Raw genomic sequence first — 13,992 nt, forward strand, 5'->3', positions numbered from 1 at the left:
CACCATAAACAAATGTGACACGACATCATCATTGGCCAAATCACCTGTTGACGAGGACTTCATCATTAACAATGATAAAAGTATGACGAAGGGTGTTTAATTAATAGTTAATACCTCATCGAGGGATTCAAGTCATGAATGGATCAATCAGAATACAATTGCATGAGGGGAAATATAATATTTTATAGAATATTTGTTGCTGTGAATTGAAATGGGTACGAGACTGGGAATTAATTGGTGGCATGTGAGCCCATTTCCAACAATTAGTATCGATGGGAGTGATAATAGCGTGCTCCGTAACGTTACATTATTACTGAAAAGCGGCGAGCCGAGAAGCGGCGTCGTTTCCGCAAGCAATCGAGCGAGGCAAGCGATGCCGAGGCAGAGGGCGCTCCTATTCCCATTGAGGGGCTCGTCGGCGAGGAATCCGCCGCCTCCGGAACGGGCGGAGGGAGAGGAGGAGCAGGAGGAGGAGGGGGTGGAGGTGGCTGCGGGGGCGGAGGAGGAGGAGCGGTGGTCGACGATTCTGCCGGAGCTTCTGGGAGAGATCCTGCGGAGGGTGGAGTCGAGCGACCGGCAGTGGCCGCTGCGGAAGAGCCTGGTATCTTGCGCTTGCGTCTGCCGGAGGTGGCGCCAGGTCACCACCGGCGTCGTCGGGCCGCCCAGGGACACTGGGACGATCACCTTCGCTGCTTCCCTCAAGCAGGTAGGTTTTTTATTTCAAGAACCCTTTATGCTTCTGCAAGTTTCTACTTTCCCGCCTCTGTATAAGAACTGGGGTAGATGTCTTTGTGCTTCTACCTGCTTCCCTCGTCGGGCCGCCCAGGGAGACTGGGACGATTACCTTCGCTGCTTCCCTCAGGCAGGTAGGTTTTTGATTTCAAGAACCCTTTTTGCTTCTCCAAATTTCTACTTTCCCGCCTCCGCATAAGAACTGGGGTAGATGTCTTTGTGCTTCTACCGGCTTCCCTCGAGCAGGTAGGCTTTTGATTTCAAGAATTATGCCGCTGTATAAGAACTGAGGTCGGACCCATTATGCTTCTACCTGCTTCCCTCAAGCAGGCAGGTTTTTCATTTCAAGAATTATGCTTCTCCAAATTTCTATTTTCCCGCCCCTATAAGAAATTGCTTGTAGAAATTTGCTTAATTTAACATAAACTGAACTCTTTTGCTTAATTTTAATTCAAGAATTATGCTTCTCCAAATTTATCTCCCCGATTTTGCTGTGTACGTTAAAATTGATTCTTTTATAGAAAATTGCTTAATTTAACACGGACCAAACTATACTTCCTGATGCATGCTTATATTTCTGTTCATTTTTTACAAGCTAGGGGATATTTAGTACAAAAAATATGTGATTATGGACACTTTTAATGGCAGCCCGGGCCGAGGGACCTTCCGATTCAATGCTATATCAAAAGGAACAAAAATAACAACACGTTCTGTCTGTACCTCAGCTTGACCCATAGTAAGTGATCTTCAGAAGATTGTTGTTATCAAGGATGTATTTTGTGCCGTGGATTGATCTTTGTCTGCTATTTGGTTGCTATTAGTTCTTACGAGTAATCACTTGCCAATTCTTCATTGTCGATTAGTCTTCAAAATGGACTTTGACTTGGCAGTCCTAGTTAGTTGAGCATTCACTACTCCGAAGCATATACTTGTTATCAAAAGAAAAGATGAAAGGAAAGGATAGGCATGAAGACCTTGTAGTTGTGTTCTAGTGAACAAGTCTTATTAGTCATAAATATGTTACATATTAGTCCAATTGCTAAGCATAAAGATATATTGTCAAACCTTGTCACCATCTTATGGGCCACTTGCCACTTTTTATTGTACAAGTTGCTTATAAAATATGTAACTCAAGGACAGATTCCCAACAAGTATACGCCATGCTGGCATATCTTTCTCTCTATAGATTGACTAAGTCAACTCATTTGATGATGGAAAGTTGTGGATTGGTGATTTACAATATCACTGGTGATAATCTGCATCAATTTGTAGTGTTTTAAATACAAAATGCTAGCTGCTTTGAAATTGTAAGACAAACTAAAAAAGGGGATGAAACTTCTTTTTAGAATTTTGATGTCAGATAGCAACGTTACATATTTCACATACAACTTCTGTGTGCATTTTTGAACTTGAGCAACTCTAGTTGGCTTGTTTACAGAGTTCGTTTCCCTTCTTGGAGAAAAATATTGTAAATTATTCTATCTAACTTTTTCAATTTATTATTCTCTAAGTTTCATATAATTTTCAGATATAAACCATCTAACTTTTGCAAAACTTGCTTGAAGTGACTGTCAAATATCATGATTGTATTTGTTTAACCTTTGTTAAAAAAATATCTTCTTCAATTGTTTGGTAATTCTCTTGCATCAAAGTCTTACAAACTTTTAGGTGAGAAATTTCAAATTTACGGAGAACAATGCATTTTGTTGTTTCACGAGAATACTGTAAGAGTTTGGAACATGAACTGGTGGTTTAATCTTGCTTGATACTTTAATGTGGAACCGATGCTTGTGCTAATTCAGTATATTTCGTTAATGTCATGCTTTATATTCAAAATGATAGTTTACATGGTTGTTTCTGTTTCACTGGGAATCTTTGATAACTTTTGTTGCATATTTTGTTACTTACCTTCCAGCATTCATGGATAAGGGAAAATTTCTGTTAGCGGCTCAAAGGTTTAGGCATCGTGCTCATGTAGAGTACATCATCTCTCTTAACGCTGATGACATGTCCCAAAGAAGCAATGCATATGTTGGAAAATTGAGGTATGTCATTAGCTAACTTTTTTGTTGTCCTTGTACACTCATATTGAGCATTTCCTTGTACACACATTGAATATGCTAATATTCTTTTGGGTACTGCAACAAGAAGAGTTTTAAGCATTATATCCTTGTGAGATGCTATGTTTTTGTACATGTCTCCAAAAAAGTGACTAGACATTTGTTTGACCAATTTTCTGATGTTCGTTACATGTCTTTGTTAATAATGCATAACTACATATGGAAACTGCAAAGTGCAAACAATTTAATTTTTATTGTGAGAGCTTGTTAGTAATCTTAGCACTTTTACATACTTTTTTCCAACTGATGAGGTCTCCATTTGTGTCAGCATGGTCAAACCAAAATTTTGATAGCATCTGCAACTTCTCTTTTCTCCCCTTTTTTTCATTAATGACCTTGTACATTGATACAACATATGATGGCATGGTATCGCGCATGGATTCTGGATGACTTGCTATACGCTCGATTATCTTCTAGCATTATCTAAAAAAAACTCTTGAATGTTGGGAGTTTTAAGTTAATTTTGTTGACTTTGTACTACTAATACGACTCAGGTGCAGCTTATGGCCTTTAAGATTGGTGACAACAATATTTTAATGTAACTATCTAGCATGAATATACTATGCCAGTTCAACAATATTTATTTCTAACAACACTTGCAATTTCAACTTGTGTTGAACTGTGTTTATATATATCTAATAATGTTAATGGCAACTCCTTTCCCCCTTCCCCAAAAATACTATGCCAGTTCCAAATCTTTTAGAAAATTGGTTCTCCAATATTCATTTGCTTCCATGAATAGTGATAATTTATCGCCTCTTTTTAGCCAACTACAAATGAACTCTAAATATTTATCATTCTCCTTTAACACTTTAATTAGCCATTCATGTAATTTGTTTTGGTGGATTGCATATCTGCCATATCTTGTATGACAAGAGCACCAACTATTTCATTGCAGGTGGTCCATTTTGCTGAGTCTTTATTTCCTGAATATTGGACTGTCTTAAATTGAATCTTCAATTTTCAACTGAATTTTATATTGTCCAGAGAGGATTCATAGTTGTTCCCATTTTCTCAACTTCTGCTGGAGACTACATTTTTCCAGATTTGAATATATCTATGTTGTCTTCTGCAGATCTGATTTCTTGGGCCTCAATTTTAAGATCTATGACAGTCAACCGCCATTTGATGGTGCCGAGCCATTGACCAACCGAGTGAGTAGACGTTTTGCCAGCAAGCAGATTAGCCCACAGGTACCAGCTGGTAATTTTGAGATCGGCCAGGCATCTTACAAATTCAATCTCCTGAAAACCAGAGGGCCCAGAAGAATGCTGTGCACACTGCAGTGCCCAGCCGAAAATTCGCGCAAAGTGCATCAGAAGATACCCAGACCCGATGCCTCTGGATCAGATGCTGGATCTGTGGTTCTGAAGAACAAGGTGCCAAGGTGGCACGATCATCTGAAGTGCTGGTGCTTGAACTTCCATGGTCGTGTTACTGTTGCCTCGGTGAAGAACTTCCAGCTGGTGGCATCATCAAATCCTAACCGAGCAGGGGACGGCGCCGTTGATGTTTACGAGCCCGTGCTACTTCAGTTCGGGAAAGTAGGGGATGACATGTTCACCATGGACTACCGGGAACCACTCTCGGCCTTCCAGGCATTTGCCATCTGCCTCACCAGCTTCGGCACAAAGTTTGCTTGTGAATAGAACCCTTTCTTGCTATAGAATTCTGTTGTGCGCAGCATACTTACCAGAGCAGCCATGTAGTTCTGGACTTGGATTATTCCTGGTGTCTAGTGATATCCCATTCCCAAAACTCAAAGTGGTATACTTTGCTCTTGAACTTGCTGGGATGCTGAGAGGTACATTTGAAATTATTCATATATTGAGATAATATCGAGGATTCTTTGATTGATTAATGGATCCGAACCGTCCAATTAGTGGGCTTATGATGAGCTAATCACATAACAGTAACAATACATTGCGTTAATGCCAACGATTATACACTATATATATGCATACATATATATATATATATATAATATAATGTATATGAAACAATATAGGGAAAATTTTATTTCTTGCTAGGATTATATAAATCAGATTTGATTGTTAAGCAACAGATAAAATTATCCAACGCTGCCTGCTTTTGTTTTTCTTATTAATATTTTTGTCATCACACATGCTTAGTGTATGTGGGTGTGTCAGCATAGTGATCTTCTCAAGGTTGCTTTCTCTATATATCTAGTCTGGCCTACATGACAAATAAGAATCACACTGGAATCTTGAATTGACAAAAGTACCACTCTAGTTTGGAGGTATATTAGAGATGTCTATATTATATATTGGATCAAGTCGTTTGGTTTTGTTTAGTTTGGATTCTACATAGACCATCGATATAATTTATTCCTATGTATAAACTGGAGTAAATTATCCTTTCTCATAAGAGAAAAGCTCAAACAACAACCATCCTGTATCAACATCATAACCCAAGCTTGAAGACAAAGGTTCCAAATGAAGCATTTTTGGAGACGTGTGATAAAAACAGGGCGTGCAGCTTCCTCTTTGTTTCATGCACAGCCAAGTAGGTGCCATTGGGATGGGCATTTGTGCTATGCATTGGCAAGAACTCTTACAGTGCATGGATGCATGGTTGCACAGAGATAGATGTCGAGGGAAAGGCATGTGAGACAGCGATCTGTTGTCCACGAGAATGCCTGCGTTTGCGGCGGGTCTTTAGCCAAGGCAAGAGAGCTGTGAACACCACCATCCAAACAAGCAGCACATGAGCGGACAGACGCAACTCATATAGAAACTACCAGTCCTCTGACTCCGGTTCTGAGGAGATGCAGCACAAGAAATGGTAATCTAAGACATCCGACTCTTCTCCTTCAGATCTGCCTGCAATCCTTTTCAGTATCCACATTCTTTCCATTTCAACTGTGGCATTCTTTCCAGTCGATTTCAACTACACTAGTGTATTACTTTGATCAATGCATATGCATATACGTATGCATACACCTATACATACTTCTTGCTGTAGTAACTCAAACTCTACTTCCTCTTCAAATTAGGTTGCTTAATTTTAATCCTTTTCAGCCTTGCAAAGATGATCATCACAAAGAATATTTGAAGTAGTCATACATACAGGAAATCGACCTCACGTACAGCAACTTGTGCAAAGATTACTGTTTCTTCATCACCAAAAGTACTTGTAGATTTGTTGTGGTTGCTCATAAATCTTTTTGATCTGTATACGATGGGCATTTGTCCACATTATTGTATATACGTACACGCAATGGCTACGTATATAGTTTCTACGCTCTTTTGACTGCTGTTGTGCAGTCGTCGTCTTCACGAGGGTGTGGGGATGAGGTGACGTCTCCATGCATGGAAATAATACAAACGCTTTAGAAATAATATTCTCGCATCAGATTCTCCTACTCCGATAAAGAAATGGCTCGTGTCAACTCCATGCAGACGTCCGGACGAGATCACGACGAAGCCCTTCTTTTGCGGGCATTTTCTTTTGTCTTCTGGGAGAAGAGTATCATTAGGGAAACCACAAACCCACGCCGATGATGCCACGAGAGTCTCTCCATCAAACACTTTGATGAAAGAAGAACTATGTACTAAGTACTACTCCATGCATTGCTTACCTCATCATGATACTAAGCAATATGCAAGTGCAGCGCTGGATGTACACTTTGGAGCTCTATTTCCGAGTAGATAGAGAAGATTAGTAGTGTACGTTCTCAAGGTGTCATGTAGCCTGTCACCTAATCCTCTAAATGATTCCCCTCTACGGTTGACCTCGTCTCCTCCCGAGGCCTTCTCTTCCATCGCTATATCCATCCATGGCTGACAACGTAACCCTAAAATAATAGCATGGGAAGAAGGGCCAATCCAGTTGTTGCGATCGAGACGGGACGCAGAAGGTAAGTGTTTGGAGGATGGGGAGAACGATGAGGAGGGGAGGACGTCCGTGGAATAATATGCTTTAATTACAGACAAACCTTCCTTCTCCCTTTGTGTTGCCAACCATTCTATCTTTCTTTTATGCTCAGCACCTTCTCCCAAGTATTCTGCCTTCTTTGTTTGTACCCTAAAGGAGAATATAGAAGTGACTAAAGAAATGCCACTGTTTGTTCATGGTTCCCATACTGTGAGCTACCTGTGACTTGTGTGACAACAGTAGCCATTTTGATTAGGAATCCTGGTGGACCATGTAACACTTAAACAAAGAAGTCTGTGTTTTGTGTTCAGAGATAGAAGACTCATTCAAACTTTGGCCTCCAAAGCTTTAGCAAGTCACCTATGTTCATAAGAAAAATGAATAAATCATGAAGGGATGAGACTTCGAATTACTTAAAGATGCATGACACGCCTATCTGTAACCAAGTCGTTATAAGGATCTATAAAAAAGAAGACGGACTAATCTAAAAAGCGAACGATGAGCAAAAGATCATTTTTGCCAAGTAAAGAACTTTTTGATATATTTTTGTTTATTATATATTAGATTTTTTATTAGATTTGCATAATCACTTTTTGATGTACAAAGTTCTATTAGATCTAGTTTCTATATTAGTAGATCTTTGTCCCAAATTATTTTCTATATAAGTGCTCATGTCATCATCAATCATCCCAAGTTTATAGATGACTAAGATGTTTTGGGGGGTCATGACATGAATTGCTCCTATCAATGATGGGTCATAATATAGTGGCAAAGTCTTAGAATATCCAGAGGTAGATAGAATAAATTGAACCAAAATATGTTTACTAACTCTTTGTAAAATGAAATATGACACATTTAAACATTGGGTTCTCACTTGAATATTTCTTGAGAAATTACTGGAAAAAAAAAATGATTAAGATCAAGTGTCTATATTCAACACCATTCCACATTTACTTTATATTATTTCATGCAGAGATCCATGTCTACTTCTGCTGCAAATGAACAAACAAAAGCACATAAGTGGCGTCTCCCAACCATTTGACTAGTTTTCTGCACTTCAATTATGCAAGTTACGAAAAGCTTGTGTCAAATATTCTGCTATTGTCAGGTGAGCAGTCACAGTCACTCAAGTCAATGGATCAGAATTGTTGACTCTTATGTTTATCAAATCTTATTACGTATTAGATCAGGGAAATATGTTTGTCACGAAAATAATTATCATGTGGACTACAATTTCCAAATGCAACCAAGGAACAATGAGTTGTCAAAGCTTGACCAGTCTCTCTCTTACTTTAATCTTGCTTACCAAAAATGAGAGTAATAACTACGTAGGTTTGATCATTATCATCAGCATCTTATTCTCCTTCTTCTTCTTCGAGGAAGGAATGATTCCATCGTTCGATGGGAAGTCATAGGCATGAGACCAAGTCTTTGATCGATTAATCCTTGTCAAGTGCAATTAAAAGTGTTATTATGTATGCCACATACGCAACATTAAACTAACATTTAGTTTACTACTTGTTTAAGAACAAGATAAATTGATTGATCTCAAAGTCTATTTGCTTTTCAGAAGGACTGTATTAATACTATAAAAACTTTTTACTTAAAAATCAAATATTATTTTTTTCTTTTGTGTTCATGGTAATATGTATTATCACTGTACAAAATTATAACCAGTCAAAACAGTTGAATCTTATGTTCACTTTGAGATTGTAATGGCTACATAAAATTGCCACAAATCTGATAGGAATTGAGAAATATGATTCAAAGGATTTGATCAATCGAACATTCTTGTATCTGCTCATCAGAAATTAAGATTTCATAGGCCACATTTTAATCTTATTGGCCTGCAAATGTTGATATACTTGTCATGTTCTAGTAGATTGCTCATCCAGAGATGAAATATTACACCGGCCAATTAGCTAGGTTAATTTGGTCATCGAACGCAAGGCGTGAATCAATTCGAACTAGTTGAAGTCACCATCAAAGAACATGGGTGCATGGATCACTTTCTATCTCGACCACAAGAAGTTCATGAAGCTCAAAGTTTGCCCCTCGGAAAAGCCTTTACAGGTCTTCCAAATTTACGTTTAAATGCTGCCCAAAAAGTATATAGTCATCATGTTCCAATTATTTTGATCCTCCTATTCCCATGTAACCTAACCAACCTACCCTTCACGTACACAATGATTCGAGGTAGGTCATGGAAAGAGAATGTGAAGGGTTTAATTTTAAGAGAGCCTCAGGACTAGAATTGTTGGCAAGATACGTATCATCAGCATATGATATATAGCAGATGATGATGAGCTGAAGTCAAGTAAATTATTTTCTCGAAATTCTCCGGTTCAAAGGAAAAAATCTTCATGATTGCTTTTCCTCTTTTTTTCAGTTGATTTCTTGATAGTTTGGCCTGTAATGTTTTAAAGTGTTTGTGGAGACATTACTGTCTGCTTGAAGGTAGATTAAGAGGTAACTAAGTGAGCTGCAAATGGCTCATGTGCATAAAAGGATTGCTTCTGGTGCACTGTGGATCCAGATTGACATGTAGAGTCTTCGTTGATCTGCTCACATGACATGAATTATTAACAGCTTCTTCTTCATGGAATGTTTGAATTGTTTTGTAGCTGATACATGTTGTTTATTTATTATTGTTAGCATCACTTAAGAAGCTGTCAATCGAGATGAAATCTTAATATGTGATCTGTATCCTACTGGTCATATAGATTCATTCTGAAGGCTTCTTCTTGTCCTCAAAAGTTCTTGTTGTGCATGCGTTGCAGTTTAATGTTGTTCTTGCATTAGAAAGTTAGCCGATATATGATGGCATTTAATGTGCCAGGGCTATTGACAGTGCAGTATAACTGTTCGAGGGACCTGCAACCTTACGAGGGGTAAGTAAGCAGTGACGATTTAGGTCATCAGTAAGTGGGACAGCAGGAAGAGCATCCAGAAATAGTTCCTCGTGGAATGTCAAACGAGTTCCTCACCCGAACAAAAATACAAATGGTGTACGCAGAAGGTGACGTGAATGTCGAATCCATATTTTTATTTGGTGTGTTGGTGTGTGTCCTGTAGCCATGCAGATGATGTACTTGTTGTATACACTAGTGACAAACCGAGGTCAACTAATGAGGCAGATCACGGATGGGCCAGTTGCATCCACGACAAGCTGTCAAAAGAGAAGCGAAAGAGGCAAGCCAAAAGGGTCACATGAGTCCATGATCACAATTCCATCGCTCATGGGAAGAACTAGAATTTCCAGCCTGATGTGTGAAAGCATAAATTATATGTTGCTGCAATTAAGATATCCTACATGACCCGTGACTCTCCTTCACCTTTTAACCTTTTGCGTGGTTGGAAGGAGAGCCTCCTCTTCTTTATGGTGATGCTCATGAAAAGATTATTAAAGAGGAATGATCTACTTCAAATGACAAGGGTTTGTGATCGTGGTAAAACCTCAAGCACTGCTGCATCTGATCCTCCTCACAAGGTTGTCTCGTTTGGATGAGCATTGATGAGAAGTGCGTTGGTGGAACTACACAGGTCCTTTGTCGAAAGAAAACATAGTCGATTAACCTCTTCATTACCTCTTTGGCCGTGTGGGGTGACAACATGTTCTTCTTCTACGTAGTATGTGTTGTATGAGGCAGTCTGGTGTTTTGGATGGTGGATGTGCAGCCAGTGTGTGTCTCTTCTCTTTGGCCGTGTGGGGTGACCATCATTACCTCTTCATTCCATTGGCCAAAGAAGTACTTTGTTGAAGCTACCTGTGGAACTTAGTCATCCAAAACTGAGGTGGAAGCAACAGTCGTATTTTCCGGAAGCATCTTTTGTCTTGCGCAAAACACTGCGTGACCGCTGACCAAAAGGATTCTCTCTAATTCACCTTATGACAAATGACACATATCACTATGCACACAAAGACACGAGTGGCAGAGAGAGAGAGAGAGAGAGAGAGAGAGAGATGCTGTCTTAGGACGATATCGATGGTAGATCATTGTAGGGTTTTCTTTACTGTTGTCATTTGGGTGGTGCGAGTATCGACGCTTCTCAGCCCTTCTTTCCGGTCATTGGATGTTATATAACCCCCTCGTCCCCTCAGAGTAGCCACTCATTCTTCCCTTCAACTGATCGTCCTCCATACGCTGTTCTTCTGTCCCTACACAAGTAGAGAAAAAAAGAATTAGAGGAGAAACCAGTCAATGTAGGGAATACCTCGCGATGTCTCCTTGCGTACTGTATCATTACTATATGTTTTCTCCACCTCCTCTTCTTCCACCTTCAATACTAATATCATTATAATTGTACCCACGGTCTTCTCCTTCCTTCCCCCTTCCTCATCCAGCTGACACGAATGATCGTGTAGAAAGAAGGAGAAGAGAGGGGAGAGAGATATGGGCGAAGAGGGGGAGGTGGTGGTGATCTGCGAGGCTGAGGATAACTGTGAGGGGAGGAGCACAGGAAGTAGCCGATCGCCTAGCCGGAAGAGGGGATTGCAGGAACTTGACCTCAACGAGGATCTGATGACGGAAGGCAGCGATGAAGAAGAGGAGGAAGGAAGCGATGACGATGATGGGGGAAGCACTACCGAGGTGGCCGGAGGAGGGAGCTCCAGCAACAATAGCAGCACTAACATCAACAACGACGGCAACAGCAACATCAACGAGGGTGGCAACACTGCTGAGGGAAGTAGCGAGCGGGTGGCATCTGTTAGGCAATACAACAGGTCTAAAACACCGAGGTTGCGATGGACGCCGGATCTCCACCTCTCGTTTGTTCATGCCGTCGAGAGGCTCGGCGGGCAAGACAGTAAGATGCTTCTTCCATATCACCTTAATCCCCTTCCTAGCATCTTCATCCATCACTTGTACGCTTGTCATGTTCGGTGTTTGGGCAAAACTTGAAGGACTAGTCATGGGATTTCATGGACATCATTTTCTTGTTTTTACCTCATTAATAGAATTACAATCTTTAGTAGGTTTTAAGCTTCCATTTTTCTGTAAAATTAAGCTATTTATGATTATGTTAACCTTTTGGATGCTGCAGGGGCGACTCCAAAGTTGGTTCTTCAGATGATGAATGTGAGAGGGCTAAGTATAGCTCATGTAAAGAGCCATCTCCAGGTAAGAGAAAAGGAAAACGAACACAAATGAGCAGTCTTTTATCTCCATCTTTCTAATTATTCCTTCAACTCCTTTGTTTGAATCAGATGTACCGAAGCAAGAAGCTCGACGACTCCGGGAAAGAGAAGTCCATAATTTCTTCAGGTTTACCTTTGATCTAACTCTTGCTTTACTTGGGAAAATTTAGATCAGAGTGTTAGGGCACAGAGTCTAATATTATCATGTATATTAGACTTCTTCCCCATATCTAGCAGCCATGATCCGCATGTAGCAATCCGATTTGACCTTTCAGAACTGAGACATCTCTGATTTCTTGGGCTAATCTCGTTCGTAAATGCCAAATATTCACTTGCTGCGTTATCACAGTTCTATCGCCAATGGATTTGCACTTGAGGAGAGGTGATCGACTTCATGAGATGTTATATCACAGAACAGCTTCGTACCAGCCCTTCAGAATGGAGAATGGAGGCTACTTCGCATCGAGGAGCATGCATGGACCGGACCGTCTTTACAACCTTCTGCAGCCACCACAGTACCAGCAGCCACTTGAGCTGAAGCCCAGCAGATTAGGGTACCTACAGAAGTGAATGCTCTTTCGAGAAGGATGTTGCTCCTCGCTCTCAAAACCCTAATTCCTAACCTCAGATTTGCCTTCTCCTTTCAAGCAGGCTCCATGAGTGGACGTTTAACCAGCAAAGGGCGACAAGGGATGGCTACTTCAACGAACGAGGCCCTGCGAAGGGATCCTTACATGACATGATCCTCAACAAGGAAGGCAAGGCATTCAAGTCCCGTTGGTTCGACGTGAGGGATACCGTCACCGGAAAAGGGAACCCGAGAACCGAGAACCAGTTGCTGGACCAGAGAAATGGAGCTCAGACAATGGAGATCGGTAGCAGGATCGGAAGCTTCGATTGGATTGGCAGTAGCACTCGACCCCTCGTCAAGGGAGTCCCTGTGAACCCGGTCTCTACTGGTTCTGTGGTGGCATGTGCGGGCAGTAGCAACGACTACAACAAGAGTCGATCGAACCTCTACGATCCGTTTGTCATCAACAGTACCAAACACCAATTCGACGACCCATTTAGACTTGAGGTAGTGTTCTTTGATCCTTCAATGCCGAGAAAATAACATATATGCAAACAAAACTGATCCTGCTGGTGCAGCTACAGAGGCAACCAGCGAGTAAACCAACGCCCAACCTTGCAGACGTGTTTGGCAGACGAGAGGCTCCTACGACGGATGTGAAGAGGCTCAGGATGACTACAGCGAGAGATTGGAGCCATAACCTGCAACTCAGCTTCGGATCGGACTCGGTAAACGACGGGGCCGATGACAAGAAGCCACCTGAAGCTGAAGAAGCGAACTGTGTGCTCTCCCTTTCACTTTCACTTTCACCCCCTGCTTCCGGGCAGCACGAAGAAGACAAGCCGGAAATGGAGTTCTTACGGACAGGTAGCAGCAAGAAGAAGGCCGTTCTGGGGCCGAGTACTTTAGATCTGACCATGTCGATCAAGGCGTTGGAGTGAGATCTTTCAAGTACTTGTCTCAAGGCCTTTTTAAGAGTGGGTAATTTTCATGTATATGAAATAATGGTTTCTTTACTTCATTTGGTTGAATTGTAGATGGTAGATCCCAGTTCTTAGTTATATCATCTGAAATCCAAGTGTTCCAGCAGAAATCATTGGTGAATCCAACTAAGATATGAAGGTAGATTTATTCTCAACCTTGCATGGTTATGCTCGTGAGACATGCTCTCTTATGTTTTGAGTTGATATGGAATCCATCTTCGAGACAACAATGAAATTAATGGCTAATTTTTCTTTAAATTTCTCTGCTGCTGGAAAATTTTACAAAGTTTTGGATGCTTCATTGGATTATTCTGTAAGATTTGTGAAGGGATATAGGCATGTAAAGACCTGAAATGATGTTCTATTAGACCTTTACATACTAATAGCACACACATGTTTGAGTTAATCTGCAACTGGAAAGCTTTCTGTGAAGTTTTGGATGCTTCATCTATGATCAGTGAATGCGGTCAAGGCTTGAAGCTTAAATTCACCTTGCAAGCTTTAACATTATTTTCATGAGTCTTCTAAAGCCAAAAGAAACTCTAGTTT

General features: G+C 40.7%; 2 protein-coding genes across 4 annotated transcripts; both read left to right on the plus strand.

The window, feature by feature from the left end:
- Nucleotides 1-260: 260 nt before the first annotated feature.
- LOC103991879 (tubby-like F-box protein 1) lies at nucleotides 261-4,709 on the plus strand. The gene is made up of 4 exons (XM_065159579.1): nucleotides 261-706; nucleotides 1,381-1,468; nucleotides 2,648-2,777; nucleotides 3,928-4,709. Exons 1-4 carry the CDS (start codon nucleotides 374-376, stop codon nucleotides 4,499-4,501), a joined length of 1,125 nt encoding a protein of 374 aa, XP_065015651.1. The 5' UTR covers nucleotides 261-373; the 3' UTR covers nucleotides 4,502-4,709.
- A 6,174-nt stretch (nucleotides 4,710-10,883) lies between these two features.
- On the plus strand, nucleotides 10,884-13,598 carry LOC103991616 (uncharacterized). Of its 3 annotated transcripts, none has more exons than XM_065159042.1 (6): nucleotides 10,884-11,558; nucleotides 11,796-11,872; nucleotides 11,959-12,016; nucleotides 12,239-12,455; nucleotides 12,541-12,967; nucleotides 13,039-13,598. In XM_065159042.1, exons 1-6 carry the CDS (start codon nucleotides 11,144-11,146, stop codon nucleotides 13,399-13,401), a joined length of 1,557 nt encoding a protein of 518 aa, XP_065015114.1. In that variant the 5' UTR covers nucleotides 10,884-11,143; the 3' UTR covers nucleotides 13,402-13,598. The 3 variants fall into 3 exon arrangements, with proteins under 3 accessions (XP_065015114.1, XP_065015115.1, XP_009409397.2); XM_065159043.1 differs by having other exon boundaries at nucleotides 13,045-13,598; XM_009411122.3 differs by having other exon boundaries at nucleotides 12,239-12,443.
- Nucleotides 13,599-13,992: the final 394 nt, after the last annotated feature.

This window comes from Musa acuminata, chromosome BXJ3-7, assembly GCF_036884655.1.
Source record: "Musa acuminata AAA Group cultivar baxijiao chromosome BXJ3-7, Cavendish_Baxijiao_AAA, whole genome shotgun sequence".
Taxonomy (NCBI): domain Eukaryota; kingdom Viridiplantae; phylum Streptophyta; class Magnoliopsida; order Zingiberales; family Musaceae; genus Musa; species Musa acuminata.

What these genes read in the sequence shown, in the direction of transcription:
- LOC103991879 (XM_065159579.1), top strand. Translation starts at nt 374, where the DNA reads ATGCCGAGGCAGAGGGCGCTCCTATTCCCATTGAGGGGCTCGTCGGCG. An exon ending in TCGCTGCTTCCCTCAAGCAG is followed by an intron (nt 707 to 1,380) that starts GTAGGTTTTTTA and finishes TTTTAATGGCAG; the next exon opens with CCCGGGCCGAGGGACCTTCC. An exon ending in GTACCTCAGCTTGACCCATA is followed by an intron (nt 1,469 to 2,647) that starts GTAAGTGATCTT and finishes CTTACCTTCCAG; the next exon opens with CATTCATGGATAAGGGAAAA.
- LOC103991616 (XM_065159042.1), top strand. Translation starts at nt 11,144, where the DNA reads ATGGGCGAAGAGGGGGAGGTGGTGGTGATCTGCGAGGCTGAGGATAAC. An exon ending in GAGGCTCGGCGGGCAAGACA is followed by an intron (nt 11,559 to 11,795) that starts GTAAGATGCTTC and finishes TGGATGCTGCAG; the next exon opens with GGGCGACTCCAAAGTTGGTT. An exon ending in GAAGTCCATAATTTCTTCAG is followed by an intron (nt 12,017 to 12,238) that starts GTTTACCTTTGA and finishes GCGTTATCACAG; the next exon opens with TTCTATCGCCAATGGATTTG.